This window comes from Sus scrofa, chromosome 13 (genome assembly GCF_054392235.1).
Source record: "Sus scrofa isolate SSC_HxYL_T2T_F1_AM1 chromosome 13, Sscrofa_HxYL_maternal_Yorkshire_Landrace_v2.0, whole genome shotgun sequence".
Lineage (NCBI taxonomy): Eukaryota > Metazoa > Chordata > Mammalia > Artiodactyla > Suidae > Sus > Sus scrofa.
Window position 1 is genome coordinate 92,195,653 of NC_139395.1, and position 26,766 is coordinate 92,222,418.

General features: G+C 35.7%; 2 protein-coding genes across 8 annotated transcripts in view; one reads left to right on the forward strand and one right to left on the reverse strand.

Annotated features, from left to right (window-relative positions):
* IL20RB (interleukin 20 receptor subunit beta) overlaps nt 1-26,766 on the forward strand; it is a 991,209-nt gene that overhangs the window by 461,534 nt on the left and 502,909 nt on the right. The gene's annotated exons all lie outside the window — the stretch shown is intronic.
* The window catches only part of STAG1 (STAG1 cohesin complex component), a 420,442-nt gene that overhangs the window by 124,888 nt on the left and 268,788 nt on the right, over nt 1-26,766 (reverse strand). For 6 of the 7 annotated variants that reach the window (XM_084989804.1, XM_084989803.1, XM_084989805.1 and 3 more), the window contains 3 exons: nt 21,839-21,990; nt 19,963-20,036; nt 7,952-8,075 (listed from right to left, as the gene is read on the reverse strand). In XM_084989804.1, the coding sequence (XP_084845930.1) occupies nt 7,952-8,075; nt 19,963-20,036; nt 21,839-21,990 (350 nt within the window). Of the gene's footprint in view, nt 1-7,951; nt 8,076-19,962; nt 20,037-21,838; nt 23,266-25,296; nt 25,507-26,766 lie in introns of those variants that run through there. The other variant, XM_084989806.1, reaches the window with a different exon arrangement.

Genomic DNA, 26,766 nt, shown 5'->3' on the forward strand with positions numbered 1-26,766 from the left:
ATGTCTATTCAGGTCTTCTGCCCATTAAAAAGTTTTTTATTAAAATAGTTGATTTACAATAGTGTTTTCTTCTATACAAAGTGATTCAGTTATACACACATACACATTCTTAAGACATACTCTTTTCCATTATGGTTTGTCACAGGATATTGAATATAGTTCTTTTTATAGTAGGACCTTGTTGTTTGGCCATTCCATATGTAATAGTTTTCCTCTGCTAATCTCAAACTGCCCACTTCTGAATTAGGTTTTTCATTTTTTTGATACTGAGTTGTATGAAATGTTTACATATTTGGGGTACTAATCCCTTAGCTGTCATATCATTTGCAAATTTTCCCCCATTCTGTATATTGTCTTTTTTTTTTTTTTTTTTTTTTTTTGCTTTTTAGGGCTGTACCTGTGGCATATGGAAGTTCCTGGCTAGGAGAACAAATAGCCACAGCTGCTGGCCTATGCCGCAGCCACAGCAACTCGGGATCCGAGCCACACCTGCAACCTACACCACAGCTCACAGCAACACCAGATCCTCAACCCACCGAGCAAGTCCAGGGATTGAACCTGCATCCCCACGGACACAAGTAGGGCTTATTACCGCTGAGCCACAATAGGTACTTCCTGTATGTTATCTTTTCATTTTGCTGATGGTCTCCTTTGCTGTGCAAGAGCTTTTAAGTTTAACTGGGTTCCATTTGTTTATTTTTGTTTTGTTTCCTTTGTCTTAGGAGATAGATCTGAAAAAAAAATTGCTAGGATTTATGTCAGAGACACAAATTCTATGTTCTGCCCGTTTTCTTCCAGTTTTATGGTTTCTGGTCTTAGTTTTAGGTCTTTAATCCATTTTGAGTTTATATGTGTATACAGTGTGAGAAAATGTTTGAATTTCACTCATTTACATGTGGCTGTCCAGTTTTCCCAACACCACTTATTGAAGAGACTGTCTCTTCCCCATTGTATAATCTTGCCTCTTTTATATAAAATAATTGACTATATGTGCATGGGTTTACTTCTGGGCTCTTCTGTTCCAATGATCTGTTTTTGTGCTAGTATCATATTGTTTTGATTATTGTAGCTTTGTACTGTAGTCTGAAGTCAGGAAGCATAACAACTCCATCTCTGTTCTTTTTTTCCTCAGGATTGCTTTGGCTATTCAGGGTCTTTTGTGGTTCCATATACATTTTAGGATTATTTGTTCGAGTTATGCATTGTCATGGGTATTTTGATAGGGACTGTAATATGTATAATGCTTATTAATTCTTCCAATCCAAGAACAAGGGATATCTTTCCATTTCTTTGTATCATCTCCAAATACCTTCATCAATTTTTTTTGTTTTTTGTTTTTTTGGTTGCACCTGTGGCATTTGGAAGTTTACCAGGGATTGATCTTGCACCACAGCAGCAACCTGATCTGCAGCAGTGACAATGTTGGGTCCTTAACCCACTGAGTCACAGAGGAACTCTCACCAAATTTTTATAGTTTTCAGAGTATAGATCTTTCATCTCCTTGCTTAAATTTATTTCTAGGTATTTTATTCTTTTTGATGCAATTTTAAATGGAATTGTTTTCTTGCTTTCTCTTTCTGATAACTCATTATACAGAAAAGCAAACTCCTATATATATTAATCTTGTGTCCTGAAACTTCACTGAATTAATTTCTTAGTTTTAATAGTGTTTTGGTGGGTACTTCAGGGTTTTCCACATATAGTATCACGTTATTTGCAAACAGTAAAGAATATTTACTTCTTCCTTTCCAATTCAGATGCAATTTCTTTTTCTTGCCTGATTCCTGTGGCTAGGACTTCTAATACTGTGTGAAATAGAAGTGGCAAGAGTGGGCATTCTTGTATTGTTCCTGACTTAAGAGGAAAAGCTTTCAGCTTTTCACTATTGAGTATGATGTCAGCTGCGGGTTTGTCATAAATAGCCTTTATTATGTTACACATGCTTACCTGAGGTCAACTTTGATGAGGATCTTTATCATGAATGAATGCTGAATTTTGTAAAAATTTTTTCTATGTCTATTGAAATGATGATGTGATTACATCCTTCAATTTGTTAATGTGGTGTACACACTGATTCATTTGTGGATCATGAACCATCTTCGCATCTCTGTAATAAAACCCAGTTGTTCATGGTATATGATCCTGCTTATAAATTGCTGAATTCAGTTTCCTAATATTTTGTTGAGAATTTCTGCATCTACATTCATCAGAGATACTGATCTGTAATTTTCTTTCTTTGTAGTGTCTTTGCTTTTGGTGTCTTAGTAATGGTAGCCTTGTGGAATGAATTTGGGAGTGTGTGTCAGTTTTCTGAAAATAGGTAGTAGTTCTTCTTTATATGTTTGCTAGAATTCCCCTGTGAAACCATCAGGGCCTGGACTTCTATCTGCTGAGAGTTTTTTGATTACTAATTCGGTTTCACTACTGGTTGGCTTTTTCATATTATTTCTTCCTGATTCTGTCTTGGAAGACTATATGTTTCTAGAAGTTTACCTGTTCTCCCCTAGGCTTTCCAATTTGTTGGCATAAAACTGTTCATAGTATTCTCTTATGACTTTTTATATCTCTGTGATATCATTTCTCCTCTCTCATATCTTTATTTATTTGGGTTCTCTCTTCTTTTCTTAATGACCCTGTCTAAAGGCTTATCAACTCTTTTTTATGCTTGCAAAAAACCAGATCTTGGCTTCGTTTATTTTTCTAACTTTTTTTTGAGTTTCAATATTATATATTTCCTCTCTTATCTTTATTATTTCCTTCTTCCTGCTGTCTTTGGGCTAGTCTAGGATCAATACAATCTTGTGATTCTTGTTAATGCATTCAAATCATCTAGAGAAAAGAACTGGAACACATTAACCAAGGACTGGGACTCACCTGTGTCTCACAGATTGATCACATTGAAACCCTGACCTCCAGCCATAGGCAAAGATGATGCCTCACTGCCATAACACCTAGTCAGGCTATGGTATTGCTATTCCAGTCCGGCATGAGGACACTGAGATTACTAAAGCTGCTGTTGAATAAAATTTACCTCATGTTTTTGAATACCCCATGGGAATTTACTCTGACCAAGAAACATCTTTCACTGCTTAAGCAAGACAAAAATGGGCATGTTCTCATGGAATATGGCTATTAAACACTCTGGTGCAAGGGAAACAAAGCACTGCAACACATATTGGGAAATACTGAGTTTGGTTGTGGTGGAAGTAGACTAGGTAGTCCTATACTTAGGCTTTGCCTGCAAAATCACAATCTCAACATGCTAATCATTCTTTTTTCCCCTTGGAGTATATGTCTCTGGGGAAATCTGTGGTTCTGGCTACTACTGTACAGACAAGGCCTCTTAACTCTAATCTGGACGTATGCTTCCTTTGGGCATCTCCCTCCACTGGGATACCACAGAGGTGGGAGGTGGAACCAAAGAGTACCAGGATGCTAGGGTCCCTCTAGGCATCATTATCAAACATATCAAGTTTATGAGTCCTTCCTATACTGACCAACTGAGGCCAAAAAGTCTGCACCAAGCCACAAGGATATTAGGTGTCCACAGAGGAAATAGCATCACACTTGTAGTAGCCTGGTTTGCAAGACCAGGGCAGCTAGGAGCCCAAGCAATAGGCCAGAATAGCTCTGGACTCAGAAGGTTCATGAAGTGGGAAAGGAGTGGAAACAATCTTTCCTTTTCTCATTCCTACAGAATCAATTTCTGTGCCTGTTGAAAACAGCAGCCATAGTCAGAGGAGGCAAACTTAAACAACTCTGGATTTGTCATTACACAATGAATTCTTTCTCATTTTGTACTCCCTGTAATGGTCTGGCTGATACAAAACTGCTCAGATCTTCAAGTTATCAATGGGTCAAATAGCCAGGTCATTCCTTTGATAACAGGCCTAGATGCAAGCATTCTCTGGAGTCTCTTGATGTTAGTATTACCTATGATGCGAAAAACAGAAAAAACAAAACAAAACAAAACCCAACCCTGTACAATAATGGTTATTACTCATCTTTACTGACATTTTGGACTTGGATGCCCAGTAGGTTAACGTCCTCTCTGTGAACACATGGAAAACACAGGTCAAGACTGTATACAATAAGACTAGTCAGCATCATGAGACCAAATCCCTGACGGGTGTCCCTGCACTCCCCTGGGTTGTGTATGTCTCTGTTCCCAAAGGACAAAAGAATGTCTGTCTCCAGGGGAAGGACTGTTGCCTCAGAGTTTTATGGCCCACTGTCCATGTCAGCAACTGCAGAGGGGACTGGAAAGGACCTACTTTGTTGACACACCACAGAATGGCTCATAGTATCCTCCTGGAAAGACAGACTAACTACTGGTTCCATTCTGCTAACCAAATTCTAACACCAGGCATAGGTAAGCAGGCCCTGAAAAAAAGGGTATACAACCTGTCCTTAACCACGGCAGAAATAGCTAACACTAAGCCATTCAATTCAGCAAGACTCACTGAACTCACTAGTCAAGGTGGTGATGGATAACCAAATAGTCCTCAATTATCTGCTGGCAGAACAGGGTGGGATTTATGTTATTGTCAGCATTTCTTACTGAATATACAACAATAATTTGGGGAAGATAAAAACCGGACTGGTGAATATTTATGCTTAGGTGAGATGGTTATCAGCTATACACCCAGCATCCCCTAAGACTCACTTTTTGACCTCTTTAGTTGGTTTCATCCAGGTTGAAGACATCCTCTAAATACGTCTGATCATTCTCTTGGGTCTGGCTCTCCCAATGGCCCTAGTAGAGTGCTATCTTGTAATGACAGGGAAGCTCTATGAGCAATCCAAAACCATATATATTGTTCTGAGACTCTGGTGGACTTAATTCCACTTCCAAGTTTGGGATGGGTGATTTGAGATGCTTTATCTGCCATAGCAATGGCCAACAGCAGTGAGGAGTAGAATGCTGGGAAAAGGCAGTCTCCTGCATACAGTCTTTTGACCCACACTTGGCTGCACAGAATAGGCCTTGGTCCTGGAACACTTCCTTATCAAGAGATAAGAGTTCCTCATGTACTGTGCTGAATTTATCACCTTGTGTGGGAATACTATTCCAGTTTTAGACTCAGTGTGTTGTTCTGCTTAAATGTGAGCATCATATGGCATTTGGCCAACCCCACCACTAAATCCTGAGGGGAGGTAACAGGGTCCTTAGTTCTGTGGCAGAAGAGGGGGGTGCATACAGTGCAATTGTCCTGTGTTGACTGCTGGACCATGGGGGACTGATGCTCACCACTTAAGCTGATTTTGTTCTATCCCTTCTCACTGTGTGTAAAGTACTTCACTGTGTTGTGTTTTCCTGGGTGATCAGTATGCAGAGGGCAGAAGTCTTTGATTTTATTTCTGGTGATAAGCAACAGATGTTACTTGCTTAGTATATACAGAGCTAAGAAGGTTTTCAGTGAACTTAAGAGAAATAAAATATGGGATGAGTGAACGAAATGCTGAGGAAATGGAACTGACTAACTCAAAATAAGTCCCACCTAAGCACTACAGAGATTTTTCGTATACGCAATTAAGCATATACAATGAAGTAGAAGAATTGTAGACATGAGCTAAAAGCAAAAACAGTACAGTCATATTTATAAACTACAAAGGATACGGAAAGGCAACCTAGGGCCATGAGCATAAATACAAAAAGAGAGTTAGGCCAGAACACAAAGATTACTAAAGCTATATTTAGATTAGACCTATTCTGTGTCACCCTCAATAACAGAATTAAAACCAATGGGTAGAAATTCAGAAATATGTTTGGATGAAGAGAAAGACAAACTGAATTTCCAGGAATGGCTTTAATTGTTAGAGACTGTCTTTCTGTTGACCAAAACTTATACTTTGTTGTTCTTTTTTTTTTGGTCTTTTGAGGGCCTGCACCCCGTGGCATATGGAGATTCCCAGGCTAGGGGTTCAATTGGAGCTATTGCTGCTTGCCTACACCAGAGCCATAGCAATGCCGCATCTGAGCCGCATCTGCGACCTACACCACAGCTCACGGCAACGCCGGATCTTTAACCCACCGAGCAGGGCCAAGGATGGAACCTGCAACCTCATGGTTCTTAGTTGGATTCGTTTCCGCTGTACCATGACGGGAAGTCCCAAAACTTACTTTAGAATTTATACAAATTGGTCTTATTTTTAAAAAGTTTGTCTTATTTTTAGGAAGGTAGACTAGGTTATAACCTCTAGTTTTCTAAAGTCAAGACAAAGAATATCAAATCATTATGTGAATACAATGTTAATGGTCAATTATATCTCAAATAAAGCTAGAAAATGCAATTGATAATTAAAATGCAATCTTAAAAAAACAGTTTCATCAGCTCATTTGAAAGGGCACAGGATGAATCTGAAGACAGAGGCCATACAATGGAAAGTTTCAACTAGAAGATTAAAAGAAGAGAAAGGAAATGACTCTAGTCCTCAGAGAAAGAAAAGTAGTACAAGGTGATTAGACTGGAAAGGAAAAAAAAGGAAAGTTTTGAGAAAAATATTTAAAACTCATACCTTTGTAAAGTAACTAGAGATGACAGGAGAGGTTTATAAAATCATTCTGTTAAATAGTTTAAATCATTTTACCAACAATGCACAAGAGAAACCTACCTCTCCCTTTATCTGGACAGAGGATTTCTACAAATATACACAGCGATTTATTTTAAAATGAAGGTTGGTTGTTTTCTGGCAAACTACATCAAATTGATGTTTTTCTCAGAATTTGAGGACATACATAGTTCTGTTAAAACTGGTAATTGTATTGCTATTTAAGTTCAGAAGACTCTATTAGGAGGAGAGGGAGAGGAGGAAAACTGATAATGTAGTGGTGGGGAATAAAAATAAAGGACTTTAAGCCTTAATGAAAAGTTTGTCTTGTTGGATTTAATAGTGTATATATATATATATATGTGTGTGTGTGTGTGTGAGAGTACAAGGTATAATTCTGTATTGGGACTTAAATCTGCTGGCCTATGCCACAGTCACAGCAACACAAGACCCAAGCCATGACTGCACCTATACCACAGCTCATGGTAATGCCGGTTCCTTAATCCCAAGCAAGGCCAGGAACTGAACTCACACCCTCATGGATCCTAGTCGGGCTTGTTACTGCTGAGCCACGACGGGAACTCCTTCTTGGTTATTTTGAGGATTACGTATTTAGGACTCAATAATGTTGGAGTCTTTCTAAGTCAGAGTCTGTTCTAAGAAGGTGGAAGCAGAAATGAATTTTTAGATCAAATATTCTAGAATCCAACAAATCTATTCAACTCTAATAAAACACCCTATTATGATATGAGCCTAGCGAATTCAAGATAAGAAAGCTTAGTTTTCATATATTAAGAGAAACAAAGAATTTCTTTTGATTCCAAACAAGAAAAAGATTAATTAGTTTCTTGAGATATTATATTGACTTACAATTTAGATATACCAGGTTTTAAATCCTGGTTTAAGACAACATTCAAATAAGTGAGGTAGGGTTCACATGGTTTTCACACTGATGTCTCAAGTTTCATCATGGCCACAAATAAACAGTATTCATTTGTATCACCCTGAATTTCCATATTATTACAACTCTTGAGAAAAACCAATTACTGCCTCAGTTCATAGCTTTCTATTATTAATATTAGAACAAGTATATCTTCTTTTTTTTTTGGTCTTTTGTCTTTTTAGGGCTGCACCTGTGGCATATGGAAGTTCCCAGGATAGGGGTCTAATTGGAGCTGTTGCTGCCAGCCTACACCAGAGCCACAGCAATGCCAGATCCGAGCCACGTCTGCAACCTACACCACAGCTCAGGGCAACACTGGATCCTTAATCCACTGACGGAGGCCAGGAATTGAACCTGCAACCCCATGGTTCCTAGTCAGATTCATTTCTGCTGCACCACAACGGGAACTCCAGGAAAAGCATATCTTCTGCCAAAGCTGATAACAGAGTAACTTACCCGATCATGAAGAGTCCAGCCAACATATTTCAGGTAACTGTCATTTAGAAAAGCATCACTATACATTTTCATCCACACTCCAATTTCTTCAATACAAATGGCTCTAATCTCAGCAATAGCATCACTAGAGGAGGAAAATTAAAGAGACAAACCTTTGATTAATAGCCAAAATGAAAATGTACTTCACACTCATTTTTAGCAAGAAAAAATATTAATTCATCCAAATACTGTATTTATATCTGCACTCTCAAAGGTCTGCAACTTGAATATCTTGTATTTTTATATGGCTTCTATAAAATAAAAACCACTGATACTAATCAGAAAAAAAAGTGTTTCTGGAAATTATCTTATTTTGACTCAATTGCTCTATTTTCACTGGTCTAGGAAATGGCATTTGGAGCTTTTGAAAAACCTCACAATTATTATGGAATTAATAAACATGTTAAAACTTCTGAGGGAAGCAGAGTATTAACATCCAAATATAGAATAATGTAGAATTCAAGAACTGTTTCTCTAAATAACTGTGACTCTAAGCTGGTACACATCTAAAGAATTAAAATAATTTTTATGAACAAGACACAAATTAGTATCTATGAGGCAAAACTGTAGAAGCCCATATGATCTGAAAATGTACAGTAGTTTACAAAACGCAAGACCCTGAAGTAACTGCACAGGGAAGAATACGAACTTAGTTACAATGGAACAACCCCTATAAATATACTATGAAGTGGTAGCGGAACCATTCCCAAAAGTCAAGTCTGTGTCTCTGTGCCCAGATAGCTTTTCTCCTCACCATGAACATCTATGATAAACTTCCTGAGATTATTTCACTATAGCATAAAAAGATGAAAGGCTTAAATACAGGAGTTCCCGTCGTGGCGCAGTGGTTAACGAATCCGACTAGGAACCATGAGGTTGCGGGTTCGATCCCTGCCCTTGCTCAGTGGGTTAACGATCCGGCGTTGCCATGAGCTGTGGTGTAGGTTGCAGACGCGGCTTGGATCCCTCGTTGCTGTGGCTCTAGCGTAGGCCAGTGGCTACAGCTCTGTCCGAATGGACCCTGAGCCTGGGAACCTCCATATGCCGCGGGAGCGGCCCAAGAAATAGCAAAAAAAAAAAAAGACAAAAAAAAAAAAGAAAGGCTTAAATACAAAAGATATTAATGTGATTGAAATCTTTCCTCTGTTATCACTTATTTCATTAAGTCTATTCTTAAGAATAAGAACTAATAACTTGTAAATTCTTTTACTATCATTAAAGTAACAGATAGGCTTTCCTTTTTGGTTACATTTAAGACTCTCTCAAGGTCTTTGATGTTCTGTACTTTGACTATGGTATGTCTAGACCTGAAACATTTTTCTTAAACTATTCAATATTCATTAAATCTTTACAATATGATATTCTACTTGTAAGCCAATTTGTAAAATTTCAGTTCTCACATCAATATCTCTTCTTTATGTTATTCTCCTCCTCCTTTGAAATTCTATGTAAAGGACCAATGTAAGTCCTACATTTTTCAGAAATGTAATTCTATTACCTTCTATGCTTAGGTAAATTCTTCATATAATATTCGAATTCATTAACTGTCTCTTCAATAAAGTGTATTTTCTTCACTGAACATATATCCATGAATATATTTTTCATATCTAGTATTTTAAAGTTGGTTTTATTTTTAAATTTTTTTTTGGCCATGTCCACGGCATGTGGAACTTCTTAGGCCAAGGATTAAATCCATACCACCCAGCAGGGATTGGAGCCACAGTAGTGATAATGCCAGATCCTTAAAATACTGAGCCACGAGGGAACTCTAAAATTGAATTTTCAGATCCACTTATTCACATTCTATGCCATTTAACTGTTACACAAACTGGGTCATTTGGTCTATAGAATTTCTGACATTCTGGCCTAAAATGATCCAATGAAAATTCAGTCAGACAAAATGCTCTTCCATTTTCTGTATTTCTTATGAACTAATAGTTAAATCTAGCAATGTACGGCTTGCAGTTGCGGCAGTAGGTGAGACTGAAAGCATTAACTGAAAGTGTCATCTCTGCACAGCACCTTCTATTTCTAGTAACCTATGCTATTTTTAGTAATGTCTTCTTTTAATCAAGAAGGTGGATTAAGTGATATTCCTGAAAACCAGTGATTGGTATTCACGGTATGCTAATCACTTTAGGAGATAGGTCACACTCTTCACCTAAGTTTTCAATTACATTTTTTTGTGTGTGTGACTGAAATTTTAATGTACTAAAAATTAGCTATGATAGATCCAGTACTCCATTACACAAGGTCTGACTAAACAAAAAATTAACAAGGTAACAGTGGGAAAATAAAGAATTTTTGTTTCTATGAGAATAATAGGTTGAAAACTTCGTTAAGACTCAAAAAGAGTGAGTTACTAAAATAAAGACTATGTTATTTTCGTGTTACAGACTGAGGTAAAAATCATAAAAGATAACATGCATTCTGCATTCAAGATGGCATGGCTGAGCCAAGATGAAAAGGATTTATGCTCCCACTTGAAGAAACTTAAAAATTTCATAAAGTATATAAAATAATGGTTTTTAGATGTTGCATATCAGGCAGAGTAGGGCAGTAATCTGTGAGAAAGAGGTACATGTAAGGCGAGTCTGAGGACGGCCCCAGATTGTTGGCTACCAGGCAGCAGTATAGGTAAGGGAACCTAGACAGAGCATGGGTATATTCCTGAGTTGAGGAAAAGGAGCTGGGACACTAGAGGACAAGGTGGCTAGATTTTACAAGGCATAGTATTAGAGATGCACAGAGAAAGTGAGTTAAGGAAATCTTCTGAAAGACCCTATCAACTTTTTAGCTGAGCACTAAAGAGCATGTACAGGTAATGCTGGGGAAGATACGCAAAGAGCAGAGAGCACAATCTCTGGAGCAAATTTTGTGTTTCACTGAGCCAGAGAAAAATCTTGTGATTTACAGGGCATCAAGAAAATACAAAGAATGGTATTATTTTAGTACTGGGGTAAAGTTAACCTTAGACTAAATGCTGACCCAGTCTACTTAACAAATACTAAAAAAAAAATAAAATAAAATAAAATAAAAACCAAAACCTTCAGAAGATCAAACATTAATTATATCCCAGAGAAAAGCAGATGAATGTTTTAAAAATATAATATATACCACCCAACAAAACAAACCCACAGTGTCTAGCATCTAACAAAAATTTCCAGGCATTCAAACAAGCAAGACACGTATAAAAATAAAAACAAATCAATACAAACAGAATAGAAATGACAAAGACGATAAAACTAGTAAAAGAGAACATTAAAACAAAATAAATATGTTCAAGAGTCTAGAGGAGAGCTTGGAGAAAATAAAAGAAATATGAAGAAAACGACACCAAAGAACATCATAACAAAATTGGTTATAAATAAAAAAATCTTGAATGCAACCAGAGCAAAAGATAGCTATGAAGGACACAAGATAAGAATGACAGCAGTTCTAGCTGGAAATAAAAGCAAACCAGAGAGTGGATCAACTCTTTTAAAGTACTAAAAAAAAAAAGACAACCAAGAATTTGACACTGAGAGAAGACAACTTTCTCCTCTCCAAAACAATTTAAAAGACAAAAAGAATCACTTCAGTTTTTGGAAAATCCATTAAAAAAATTGCAAAGTATTTACTGATAAAAAAGTTGACACTGGGCTAAAACAGTAAAAACCTATGGCATTTTGGCAAGTAAACTAACATCTTCAAACACCCTAAAACCACTGATAGAGGATAGAACCTTTATTGATACCTGGGTAAAAATTCTGACTAGTCATTGGTTGACCATAAAATTCTGTAGCAACAAGGGGCAATTCCTTTGAAATCTATATAAAAACCAAAAAGCAACTGAAGAGAAATATTAGTGGCGATACAGAGCAGAAGAGATAAATTCCTTAGATTAATGTAGGTAAACTATTAAAAAACAATCTACATCAACAGAATATATTTAAGGAAAAATTAGAATCCAAATTTGTTACAATGTATTTTGTAAAACAAAAGGATCAAAAGTTTTAAACAAAGGATTGTTTGATATATAAAGTACTTATAATACAAATTGAAACTGTTTATAAAGAATCTGTTTCTGAGTGGATCCAGTGGTTAAATTAAGCAAAGATTTTAAAGCAAATCTAATAAATACAATCAATGGATTAAGAGAAATCATAGCAAAAAAAAAAAAACTACATGAGAATAGGACAATGACTCAATAGTGTATTGTGATGAAGAAACAGCAATTTTAAAAATAAGACCAACTGAAAAGCAAAATAACTGAAATTAAAAACTTATCACATGGTTTTGGCAACATATCTGAGTTGGCAGAAAAGCAAAATTAACCTGAAGATAAACAGAAGTTATCCAAATAATAAAGACAAAAAAAATTACAGGGAGTTCCCGTCGTGGCGCAGTGGTTAACGAATCCGACTAGGAACCATGAGGTTGCGGGTTCGATCCCTGCCCTTGCTCAGTGGGTCAAGGTTCCGGCGTTTGCCGTGAGTTGTGGTGTAGGTCACAGACGCGGCTCGGATCCTGCGTTGCTGTGGCTCTGGCGTAGGCTGGCAGCTACAGCTCCGATTCGACCTCTAGCCCGGGAACCTCCATATGCCGCAGGAGCGGCCCAAGAAATGGCAAAAAGACAAAAAAAAAAAAAAAAAAAAAAAAAAAAAAATTACAGGAGGGAAAAAACATCAGAGATCAAGCACATGAGCAGGTTTCAAAAGCCTATGGAACAATATCATATATACTAGCACATGTGTACAAGGAGTCCAAACAAAGAGAGAAATGGGTTAAAAAAAAAGTTGAAGAATCAGTGGCTAAAAGCTTCTGAAATCTGATGGAAAATACTTACCTACAGATCAAAAAGGTCAACAAAACCTTAGAAGAATAAACACAAGGATGTCCAGACCTAAACACATAAGCAAACTGTTGACAGCCAAACAAAAATGGAAGAGGAAAAAGAAGAAGAAGAAAAGAAAAATGAAAGGTATATAAAAAAAGTGAACCATAATGATGTGCAGGAGAACAGCAAGATTAAGAAACAGTAATCCAGTAGGTAGTAAAATGGTATAGAAAGTGTTGCAAGGAAAAATAAAACTGACCATCAAGAATTCCCTACCCAGCAAAACTAGCTTTCAAAAATGAAGATGAAATAATGACATTTCCATGTAAACAAAGACTGTTAGCTGATGTGTCTTATAAGAAATAGTAAAGAAAGTACTTCAAACTGAAAGGAAATAAAACTATGTAGTAATTCGAATTCACAGAAGAAAATGAATATTAGCAATGTTAACAACAGGGTAAACAGAGAAGATATCATGAATATTGCTTTAATTTTACTGAAAAACATAAGATTGTATATACTGATAATAGTTAATGTGGTACTGTTGGGTTAACAAATATAGCTAAAAGATACAAAGAAAAGGAAAATTCTGAGCTATACAGGAGCAAATATGCCATACTTATGTGAAATTAGTCACATTAATACGATGCAGTTTTTATGGAAAAATGGGCAAAAGACCTGAATAGACATTTCTCCAAAGAAGATATACAGATGGCCAACAAACACATGAAAAAATGCTCAACATCGCTGATTATAAGAGAAATGCAAATCAAAACTACCATGAGATATCACCTCACACCAGTCAGAATGGCCATCATTAATAAATCCACAAATAACAAGTGCTGGAGGGGGTGTGGAGAAAATGGAACCCTCCTGCACTGTTGGTGGGAATGTAAACTGGTACAGCCACTGTGGAGAACAGTTTGGAGATACCTTAGAAATCTATACATAGAACTTCCATATGACCCCACAATCCCACTCTTGGGCATCTATCCTGACAAAACTCTACTTAAAAGAGACACATGCACCCGCATGTTCATTGCAGCACTATTCACAATAGCCAAGACATGGAAACAACCCAAATGTCCATCAACAGATGATTGGATTCGGAAGACGTGGTATATATACACAATGGAATACTACTCAGCCATAAAAAAGAATGACATAATGCCATTTGCAGCAACAAGGATGGAACTAGAGAATCTCATACTGAGTGAAATGAGCCAGAAAGACAAAGACAAATACCATATGGTATCAAAAATACCATATGGTATCACTTATAACTGGAATCTAATATCCAGCACAAATGAACATCTCCTTAGAAAAGAAAATCATGGACTTGGAGAAGAGACCTGTGGCTGCCTGATAGGAGGGGGAGGGGGTGGGAGGGATCGGGAGCTTGGGCTTATCAGACACAACTTAGAATAGATTTACAAGGAGATCCTGCTGAATAGCATTGAGAACTTTGTCTAGATACTCATGTTGCAACAGAAGAAAGGGTGGGGGGAAAATGCAATTGTAATGTATACATGTAAGGATAACCTGACCCCCTTGCTGTACAGTGGGAAAATAAAAAAAAAAAAAAGGAAAAAAAAATATGATGCAGTTTCTGAGGCAATGATAAAGAAAATAACAGGAATTCCCACTGTGGTGCAATGGGATCAGCAGTACCTCTGGAGCACTGGGATGAAGGTTTGATCCCAGGCCCAGCACAGTGGGTTAAGTTCTGGTGTTGCTGCTGCTGCAGTGTAAGTTACAACTGTGGCTCCGATCTGATCCCTATCCTGGGAACTCCATATGCCACAGGGCAGCCAAAAAAGAAAGAGGGAATAAAAAAAACCAGAGATTGAACAAGTAATTTAATTAGTAACTAAAAATCTTCACACAAAGAAAAGTCTAGGCTTTAAGGGCTTCCCTGGTGAATTCTAACAAATTAATAAATAAAAATAGTACCAATTTTCCATGAACTCTTTCGAAACATAGAGCAGGAGGGAACATTTCCCAGCACTACAAGGCTAGTAACCAGATTAATACCTGTTATGAAAGTAGGTATAAAATTCCTTAACAAAATATTAGGAAACTGAATCTAAATTGGTATACAAAAACCATTATATACAAAGACCATGTGGATTCCCCCAGAATGCAAGATTTGTCTAATATCTGAAAGTCAATGAATATAATACACTGTATTAATAAAGAATCTATTTTTATATCAATTGAAACAAAAAAAAATGAAATCTAACAACCAAGCACAACAAACACCTAACAAAAATAGGTTAGAAGGAAATTTCTTCATCCTACTAAAGGGTATCAACATAAAACTTACAACCAATGATATTATAATCAATTTTAAAGACTGATTATTTTTCTGCTAATTTCAGAAACAAAAGCAAAGCTGTTCTCTCTCACTGCTTTTATTCAATATTGGACTGGAGATTCTATTCAGTGCAATAAGTCCAATTAAAAAAAAAGGGTAAGAATTAAAACTATCTATATTCACAGATGACATGATACTGTATGTAGAAAATCCTAACGAATCTATTAAAAAAAACCCTGAACTGCAGAATTAAAATATTTTATAATTTTTCAGTAATAAAAATTATATTTTTATATATTAAAGCGTCTAGAACAAAAATTAAGAGAACAATTCTGGAGTTCCCATCATGGCGCAGCGGAAATGAATCTGACTAGGAAACATGAGGTTGAGGGTTTGATCCCTGGCCTCGCTCAGTGGGTTAAGGATCAAGCGTTGCTGTGAGCTATGGTGTAGGTTGCAGACACAGCTCAGATCTGGCATTGCTGTGGCCCTGGTATAGGCCGGTGGCTACAGCTCTGATTCGACCCCTAGCCTGGGAACCTCCATATGCCCTGGGAGAAGCCCTCGAAAAAAAAAAAAGACCAAAAAAAAAAAAAACAAAAAAAGAAAAAAAAAGAAAAAAAAATAATTCCATTCACAACAGAATAAAAAATGCAAACATTTAATGAAAGTCGTATAAGATGTACACTGAAAATCACAAAAATTGCTAAGAGTCATTAAAGAATATTTATTTATTCATTTGCCTTTTAGGGCCACATATGGAGGTTCCCAGACTAGGGGTCAAATAGGAGCTACAGCTGCTGACCTAAGCCACAGTCACAGCAACACAGGATTCTGAGCCGCCTCTGTGACTTACACCACAGCTCATGGCAAGGCTGGATCTATAACCCACTGAGTGAGGTCAGGGATTGAACCTGCAACCTCATGGTTCTTAGTTGGGTTTGTTTCTGCTGTGCTATGACAGAATTCTGAAAATATTTAAACAAATATATTCATAAATGGAAGGTTTGATAATATGAAGAAGGTGATTCTCTCCAAATTGGTGTACATCTAGATTCACTATACTTTCTGTCAAAATTCCAGCAATCTTTTGTGTAAAAATTGACAAGGTGGTTATAAGATTTCTAAGGACCTATAATAGTCATAATAATTTTGAAAATGAACAAAATAAGAGAATATAATACTACCTAATTTTAAAAACTCACTCTAAAGTGAGTTCTCACTTAGGTGTGGGGGAAATTTGGAGATACACAGTGAAAGAGTACAGACTTCTGGTTATAAATAAATAGGTCTGGGGACCTAACGTACAACATGATGATTAGTTAACAATACTGTATTACACAGTTAAAAGTTGCTAAGGGAGTACATCTTAGAGATTATCACCACCACAAACCAAAAAAAGTAATTACTTGAGGTGAAGGAGATATTAACTAACATTATTGTGATGATCATTTCACAATACAGGTGTTTCAAACAACTGTTTTGTACATCTTAAATTTACATACGCTACATATCGCATTACATCTCAAATAAAGCTCAAAAAATAAAGTACTATAATCAATACAGGTGGTATGGCTGTAAGGATGGACTTGAAAATCTAGAAATAAAATTTTGCATTCATGGTCATTTGATTTCCAAGAAAAGCACCAAAACAATTCAGCTGGACAAGAACAGTCTTTCACCAATGGTGCTTGGATAAATGAAGATCTATATGAAAAAGTAGATTCATACCCTTATATATAAAAATATATATACTCATATATACACAAAAGTTAACTTAAAATGTTTCATATATTTTTACGTAAAAGATTAAATGATTAAACTTGTACAATATAACAGAAGAAAACACTGGGTTAGGCAAAATGCTCATAGATATAACTTTAAAATCATGGCCACAGAAGAAAAACTAATAAATTACTTCAAATTGAAAATTTTTGCTCTTCAAAAGGTATCATTAAGAAAATGAAAAGAAAGCCATAGGCTTGGGGGAAACATGCAAATAATTTATATAATACACTTGTATTATGGATACAAAAAATATACCTATAAATAAAATCCCTCTCAATGATTATTAGGATAAAGAGATAGAAAATTAGTAAGGATGGAAAAGACTTGAACAACCATCAACAAAGTCTAACCTAAGTGACATTAAAAAAAGCATAATACATACATTTTTCCTACACAAATAGAACATTTATTTATCAAGATAGAACATACTGTGAACCATAAAACAAAGCTCAATAAATTAAAAAATATTATACAAAAAAATCATACAAAGTATGTTCTCTGACTACAATGAAACTAAATTAGAAAACAATAACAAGGTTTTAAGACATATGCAAATAAACTCCACACTTTTAAATACCCAAACAAGGAGTTCCCGTCATGGCGCAGAGGTTAATGAATCCGACTGGGAATCATGAGGTTGTGGGTTCAGTCCCTGCCCTTGCTCAGTGGGTTAACGATCTGGCGTTGCTGTGAGCTGTGGTGTAGGTTGCAGACGCGGCTCGGATCCCGCGTTGCTGTGGCTCTGGTGTAGGCCGGTGGCTACAGCTCCGATTCGACCCCTAGCCTGGGAACCTCTATAAGCCGACGGAGCGGCCCAAGAAATAGCAAAAAGACAAAAAATAAATAAATAAATAAATAAATAAATAAATAAATAAATAAATAACCAAACAAGTCAAAGGGGAAATTAGAAGTATCTTGAAATAAAGTAGAAACAGAACATATCTGAATTTAGGGGATATAGCTATAGCAGTGCTAAGAAAGAAATTTAACGAACTAAAAATTCGTAGGAGAAAAAAAGTAAGGCCTCATATCTATGACATTGGCTTCAACTTGGAGAAACTAAAGGTCAGAGGTAAGCAGAAGAAAGAAAATAATAAGGAAAAGAGCAGTAATCAACTAAAACAGAAAACAGAAAAACAGACGTTCAATGAACCAAAATCTCACTTTCTTAAAAATACAATTGATTAGCTCTAAACAAACTGATATGACAGAGATGAAACTACCAATACTATAAACATCTTTATGCTGACATCTGTCAAACATAATTCAACTGAGATTTTTTTCTAAGACAAAGCAAACAACTTATTTCTACTAAGAAAAAATTAATTTGTAGATTAAAACATCTCTAGAAAGAAAACCCTAGGCCCCAAAGTTTTAATTCCTATCTGAGGAAGAAATAATTCCAATTTTATTGAACTATCACAGAACACTAAAAAGGAGTGAATATTTTGCAACTCATTCTACAAAGACATCACTCTAGCACCAAAAGCCATCAGAGAGACACTAAGTCAAATGAAAACTTAAGATATATAAATCCCTCTTGAATAGAGATACACAATTCTTACGTAAATTTCAGCAAATTACATCCAACAATGTAAAAAACAAATAAAAGAGGAATGAAGGAAAGAACCACCCAAGTTCAGTAAATGCAGAGGCTCCCATACAGGACTAACCCACAGTGTACACTTAGATACACTGTAATTAAAAAGACAAAAATAAAGAGAGAATATTAAAAGTAACACGGGAAAAGTAAAAAAATACCATACAAGGGAATCCTCATATGGTTATCAGCTAATTTTTCAGCAGAAACTCTGGAGGCCAGAAGGAAGTGGCAGAATACACTTCAAGTGATAAAAAGAGAAAAATCTACAAGAATACTCATTCTAGCAATGTTCTCATTCAGATTTGATGGATTAATCAAAAAATTTACAGACAAGGAAAAGATAAATGCAATCAGCACCACCAAACCAGGTTTACAACAAATGCTAAAGGAATTTCTCTAGGTGGACAAAAAAAAGTGATAACTAAAAACAAGGAAACTATGACATGGAAAAGCTCACTGATAAAGGCAAACATACAATGAAGGCAGCAAATGAACTACAAAAAAAGGTAGTAGGGAGGTTAAAAGACAAAAGTAAAGTAGTAAAATCATCTGTACCGACAATAAGCAGTTAAGGGATACACAGAACAATCAGACTTAAAATAAGATCAAAAGCAGTAATCATGAGAGGAGGAGAATATAAATGCAGAGTAACAAAAATGCATTTGAAATTAAAGCATTAGCAACTTAAAAATCATCTATATCAATAGGTTATACAAAAACTTGATGGTTAGTGCAAAACAAAATCTATAATAAACACAAAAAAGAAAAAGGCATCCAAACACAACACTAAAGATGGTCATCAAATCATAAGAAAACTGAACAAAAGAAGGGGAAAAAAAGACCTATAAAAACAAATCCAAAACAAGTAACAAAATGGTAACAGGAACATCCATATTGATCATTACTTAAAATGTAAATTGATTAAATGCTCCAATTAAGGGAGATGGTCTAGCTGAATGGATATAAAAACAGGCATGTAGAAGTTCCCAGGCCAGGGACCAAACCCATGCCACAGCAGTGACAATGCAAGATTATGAACCTCTAGGCCATCACTGACATATTTTTAAAACTGTGCTCATTATTTTGATTACATGATGAGTACTAAGGGCAAGAGAAGGGCATTTAATTTTTTCAAATCTTAAGACAATCACATCTTATTAAGGCCACATTAACTTAATGATATCTTAATATTATTCAATCAGTACAAATTCAAGTATATAGGATGTCTCTAACAGTATTTATTCTGAATTTGGAAGAGTGGGGCAATGCTGGTGGTGGTACACTTTTGACCACAGTAATAGTATGACATTTACTTAGCTTTTATTTTCAAAGCTGTTTCCCAGAAAACAAAACAGAGTTTACAGTTTTATAACTGCCTAGGATTATAAAGCAGCAAAAAATTATTTAATTTAAAAATCTTCTAAATGATTTTTAAAATCCCTTACCGGTATCTATGAACAAATATACCCTTAAAAATAGAGTTCATCATATTTTCAATTTCATCCTGATTTTCTTGTAGCTGAAATGAAAAATAAATAAAAAATGTATAAATTAAAAATACGGATCATTTTATTTGGAATAAACAGTTCCAATTGTTTTTAACCCCTAATTATTATCACTCTGGATAATTATCAATCTTTTTTTTCTCACATATTATACAACAGATGTCTGAAATTACTAGTATTTTTGCATTATTCCTACAGCTTTACCACAGTGGCTTAGAATCTCTCTGTCTCTCTACACAGGTATTACACAATGGCTAAAAAGAAGGAGTGTGGCTAAATGTGACCAGATTCCCATCACAAATTACTGCCTGCTTTGGGAACAGGCCTCAATTTCTATAACTCTCCTATATACCATGCTTTGTTTTGCCTTTCTTGGTAACAGATAATCCTTGATTATCATATTTGCAAGAAAGCTATTGTACAAGAAAGTTCCTATCTCACCTAAAGTATTCAAATATTACTTTGCATTTGACTGGCCCATAACTGAGTATAGGCCAAATTCCCAAAATAAGAGGCATAATAGAAGACAACAAGGATCCCAGCCATCACTGGTAACAGAGTAACAAAATAAAATACTATAGAAAAGATATAAATTTCAGGCAATATTACTGATTGGAATTAAAGTTTGAGTTTATTTACTATTCAAAAGGAGCAAAACCACTGATACAAATCACATTCAAGTTGATAGTTCTTACTTTAATTTGTTCCATAGTAAAACCCAGTGAAACATTTCTTTTCACCATACACATTTGCTTTTGCTGTATACTTTGTTTCAGGTTTTACTGAAATAACTTTGGGAATACTTTTACACTAAATCACTCAAATTATTACAACAATATAAGTTTTACTTTGGCTGTATTTATTATAAAAAATTACGTAATTTTTAAGAGGTATACAACTTGGCTAACAGTACTTATTAAAGCACACCCCAAAACTTAAAATTATTATCTAGTACAGAATGTGCTATGAGTTGAAGTGTGTTCCTCAAAAATTCAAATGCAGAAGTCTTAACTCCCAGAACCCCAAAACCAATATGACTGATGTCTTTAAAAGAAGGAGAAGTTTAGAGACAGAAACACACAGTGAGAAGACTATGTAAAGATTGGAGCTATCTTCTACTTCTAGCCTACAAAATTGTGAGACAATAAATTTCTGTTCTAAAGAAAAATCAATTTTTTAATCCACAACAGCCTTAGCACTCCAATACAGTATAGTCAATAATTTAATCATATGTTTGTTATGACCTGTTATTTGTTGATAGCAATATATTTATAGCACAGAGATACACTTTTTTCAGGTTAAAATATAGACTAACACTGTAGATTTAAAATTTATTTTCCAAATGGACAAATAAAAATGTTACTAAAAATCCATTTTAAAATCACTTTCAACACATACATGAAGACCTCACTGTAAAATTGGAACCAATCTTACTATTCATAGGAATGTCTCATATCTACTAATACGTGGACTTGGGATTTCTCTTGGAAATGCAGCTTTGCTGGCCCCTAAATTCTAAGGTTAGTATGTATTGTTTTTTCTGAGCCCACAGCTTAATAATCTTTCTAAGTTATCTAGCTCCTAGATCACCTTTTTTCTAAAGCAGGATTTTTCTGTGATTCTCTTCTGCTAATTAGACAGCACTCAAATAACCACTAGCTGGAATCAAATTCCAGCATCATTCTCTGAGTTAAAGTAATCTAACTTTAAATATCAACTTTTAAAAAAAGACACAAATCTTTTAAGAGAGAATTAAAAAACATACATTTACTACACATTTACAGAACATAAGAACCTTAGTTACTCTGAAACCTACCTCTTTGCGTTTTTGAAGTAGTAACTCCAACCTTTCATTGGCTCTCTTCCCAATCATTTTATTTCTCTCAGCTTCATATTGTCTCTGTGTATTATCCTGATGAATACTGAGGTTTAAGGCAACATTCACCAGAGCAGTCATGAGCTTCATGGCTATGAAATAAAGGAAGATTATAGTAATTACCTATGAATCAGAACGTCACCCATAAGATTACAAATTTATAACAGAACTGGATGAAGAAACTAGTCAATTTATATGTTTTACAATCTACACATAATTTAAGTAAAAAGAAAAAAATTTTTTATAGAAAAAAGTTACCATTTTAGTCTGTGCCATGATTTTCTCTGCTTGTGTCTGGATAAGCTTGGCTCATTAATACTTCCACTTAAAAACAGACTCATTGTAATTATCAGCAGGAAGGATTTCAGTAGTACTTTCAACAACCCCTTTCTCCCACCCTCAAACACACACACTTTAGTGAGGGCATACTAATCAAACCTTTGCAGACCTCTCTTTTGACCACTAGTTCTGTGTATACAATTCCTTAATATCTTTACTTAGGTGTATCAAAGGTGTCTCAGCTGCTTACAATCAATTCATGACCATTATTTCCAATGATGGTGCTTTCCCTGTGTTCCTTGCCTCAGTGAATGGTATAACCTCTGACCCCTGAAAAATAGACTGAACCTACCAAACTCATTAAATTCTTTAAAAATGCGTTGTGAACTTCTGATTGACTTCTTTTACCCAGTCCTAGCATTATGTACTTTTAAATGTTTCCTTGTGTTTGTAAATCTTCTTATTTTCACACTTCTATTTCAAATCCTCTGTGGAAGAGGTGAGACATGAACAAACTTTTGTCTATTTATATTTATTTTCATTGAGATGGTGAGAGTGCAGGTAATTCCAGTAAAGGAATAAGTGACTGTGTGCTGGTAGAACAACCTCCCTTTTTTCCCCTTTAGGTTATTCATCTCCAAATACAAATGTTCAGTTATAAAAAATGAGATAATGAGTGTTCTGGAAGAAACGATTCAAGCATCTGCAAAAGTATACATAACTGAATATAAGTATGCATTTCTTTTAAAAACTTCTCCATTTCCCTGTATTATGTACATAAACATACACACACGATGCTGTATCTATATCTATGTATCTATCTATTTACATACACATGCATTGTGTTATTCTGAAACTCTACATTTTGGTTAAATAAAATGTTAACAGTGATTGCTACAGTCCTCAAACTTAAATATAAAACAAAAATCCTAAAAACAAAATGTATTTAAAAGTTAGTGACCAGGAGTTCCCGTTGTGGCGCAATCCGACTAGGAACCATGAAGTTGCGGGTTTGACCCCTGGCCTTGCTCAGTGGGTTAACGAATCCGACTAGGAACCATGAGGTTGCGGGTTTGACCCCAGCCTTGCTCAGTGGGTTAAGGATCCGGCGTTGCCATGAACTGTGGTGTAGGTTGCAGATGCGGCTTGGATCCCGTGTTGCTGTGGCCCTGGCACAGGCCGGCAGCTACAGCTCCAATTGGACCCCTAGCCTGGGAACCTCCATATGCCGAGGGAGTGGCCCTAGAAAAGACGGAAAAAAAAAAAAAAAAAAAAAAGTTAGTGACCATTTAGAAATGAATTTAATGAAAATGTTTCCCTTTTCCTGAGATACAGTGTCTAAAGATAATAAACTGAGAAATAAATATGTGTTTCAAAATACAGGCTAGAGATTTTACATCATTTCACACACTGTCAACAGATTACCTATGATGGTTAAAAGTATTTTTAAAATTAATCTGTATAAAAAGGAGAATAGCTCAAAGACAGAAGATATCTGGGGTATTCAATTTGCCCAAGTCAGGGATAATAGTTTAACAGAGCTTGTATTAAACATACAAAGTCAAACCCAAATGGGGTTTAATTACTTCCAGACCTCTAAAACAAAATGACTTGAAGATCAAGGAGTTGGAAAGCATTAAAATTAACACCAACTGTAGCTGGAATTCACCAGTGGAAGCTGAGATAGAAATTTTCTTGAATGTAATGTTTTTTGTTTTCAGTTATATTATCTCCTGGTGAACCCAGATCCCCAAATCCAAATTCTCATTGTGTAATGACCCTCCTCCCTTCCTAAGTATATATAAATAACAAAAGAGATCAACATACTAAGCTTTTAAAAACGCAAAATAATATATTTTTATAAAAACATTAAATATGATATATAGCAATATTTACTGAGATGTTTATGAACCTAAAATTTAAGCTTCACTGAAATTTTCACTTTACATACCAACACATAAGCAGGTAAACAGCTACTGAAGAGAGACTTATAACTTAATGACATAGAACATGGGGACTGTGATGGGAATTACTGAGTCCACTGGAAAAAAGACTCCTGTGCACAGTAAGCACTAACTACATTTTACTTGCATTACTAACAGAATTTTATTTTTTTACTTTTTACTGTCTTTTTAGGGCCACACATGTGGCATATGGGGGTTTCAAGGCTAGGAGTTGAATAGGAGCTGTAGCTGCTGGCCTACACCACAGCTACAGCAATGCAGGATCCGAGCCATGTCTGTGGCCTACACCACAGCTCACTGCAATGCCGGATCCTTAACCCACTGAGCAAGGCTACTAATGGAACCTGCCTCCTCATGGATGCTAGTCAGATTTGTTTCCACTGAGTTACGACAGGAACTCCCAGATTTCAACAAATCAATAATACTATAGGAAGTCAGCCTGGATTCTGCGATGTGGGCTTTGAAGTAGTTTCTTCTTGTCTATCAAAGAGAAGAGTACTTCATTTAGCCTTCACATTTTAACTGCTCACTACAAAATGGCAAACTTGTTCTAGTATTGCGCTACTAAGCATATGTTCAGCAATCATGTGCTGACCACAAATGCTTGTTACCAATTCGCTGAAAGTATACATTTGAAAGTAAGTTTTTAGAAATATTATAATAGGGAGTTCCTATCCTGGTTCAGCGTAACCAACCCAACTAGGATGTGTGAGGATGTGGGTTTGATCCCTGGCTTTGCTCAGTGGGTTAAGGATCCGACATTGCATGTAGGTCACAGACGTGGCTCAGATCTGGTGTGGTTATGGTTGTGGTGTAGGCCAGTGGCTACAGCTCTGAGTTGACCCCTAGCCTGGGAATTGCCATATGCCATGGGTAAGGTCCTAAAAAGAAAAAAAAAGTTATAAAAATCTGACAGAATAATCTTATGTCTATTGAATCTAATAATAAAATTAGATTCAATTGCTGCATTTTACAAAAGTACTAGGTTGTGACAGACTGTAATTTAAAAACTAGTCTTTTAACACAGAAGAGTCCAATAAACACTTATTTAGGGCTTTCTCATTCATCTACCAATACACAAGTACTGAGCACAGTTCTATGCACTACAAGTACAAAAATGAGTGAGACAGAGTATCTGCTTCCATGATTTTAAACTTCTAGTGACAAGATAGTATTTCGATAGATAATACACAAATGAAAAATACATCAGTGAAAAACCTATTAAAAAAAAGTGAACAGATGCTAAAAAACAAAGTATGATTAAAAAGGTTAGAGAGCAAATTGGGTAGTTAGGCCTCTCTAAAGAGCTCATATTTAAACATAAATTGAGGGAATGAGCATGATTATATGATAGAACAGCATTCCAGGGAGAGGGACTAAAAAGTGCAAATGTTATGAGGTAAATTATTATGAGGGGACTCATAGAAGAGCAAGGTATTTAGTGTGGCTTAAGCACAGAAACAGGCATAAGCAGAAGGAAGACAAGGTTGAGTACAAAATCAAAAGGCTAGGTTATGGGAATTCTTCTAAGACCTAAATAGGACTCGATAATTAAATCTAAGTGAGGTTAAGACCCACTGGAAATTTTGGTATGGGTGAGATTTATATTTTACAATGCAATGTGAACAGACTGTAAAAGAGGAAAAGGGGTAGAAGGGAGATCAAATAGGAGAACACTGAGAGCTGAACATATTTTGCCAAAAGCTTACAATGATTACTCTCAAAATTGGTCTTGAGCAACTCAGTAAAGCAATGCTAACTTGGATTAAAAGTAGCAGCAACAAGCACAAGAGAAAATCAAATGTGAAGTATATTTTGAAGGTAGAGCTGAAAGAATAAGATAAAATAGGAAATGAGAGAAATAGAAAACACAAGGATAATTAGAAAGTTTTGTGCTTATTAGGTATCCAAATGGAGATGGCTAACAGATACAGATCATCAACAAAAATAGTGGATTTTAGACCCAATTAAACTAGATGGCATATCAATCCAATGGACTATTCAGCCACTAGAAAAAAATGAGGCATGATTTGTGTGCTCAAAAGTCGGTCAATTTACTTGATGGGGGGAAGAAAAAAAAAGCAAGATGCCTGTTGGAGTTGCTGTTGTGCCTCATCAGTTTAAGAACCTGACACAGTATCTGTATGGATGCAGTTTTGAGCCCTGGCCTTACGCAATGGATTAAGGATCCAGTGTTGCCATGTAAGTCACAGTTGCAGCTGAGACCCCATGTTGTTGTGGCTGTGGTGTAGGCTGGCAGCTGCAGCTCTGATCTGACGCCAAGCCCAGGAAATTCCATATGCCACAAGTGCAGCTGTAAAAAGAAAAAAAAAAAAAAAAAGGAAGATGCCTGTCATTGTGTATATTATGCTATCATTTATGCAAAAAGAAGGAATGCATTAATTATGTGCCAGTCACTCATCTAAGCTCTTAACACACTTACTTATTTATACTTCACAACCCTGTCAAGTACTATGATTACTTCCTATTTTTTTTCTTTATTATCTAATGCTTTTTCACCCCTTCCTTTTCATTCATTCTTTCTTTTTTCAATGAATTTATTACATTTATGGTAGTACAATGATCATCACAATGCAATTTTATAGGATTTCCATCCCACAATCC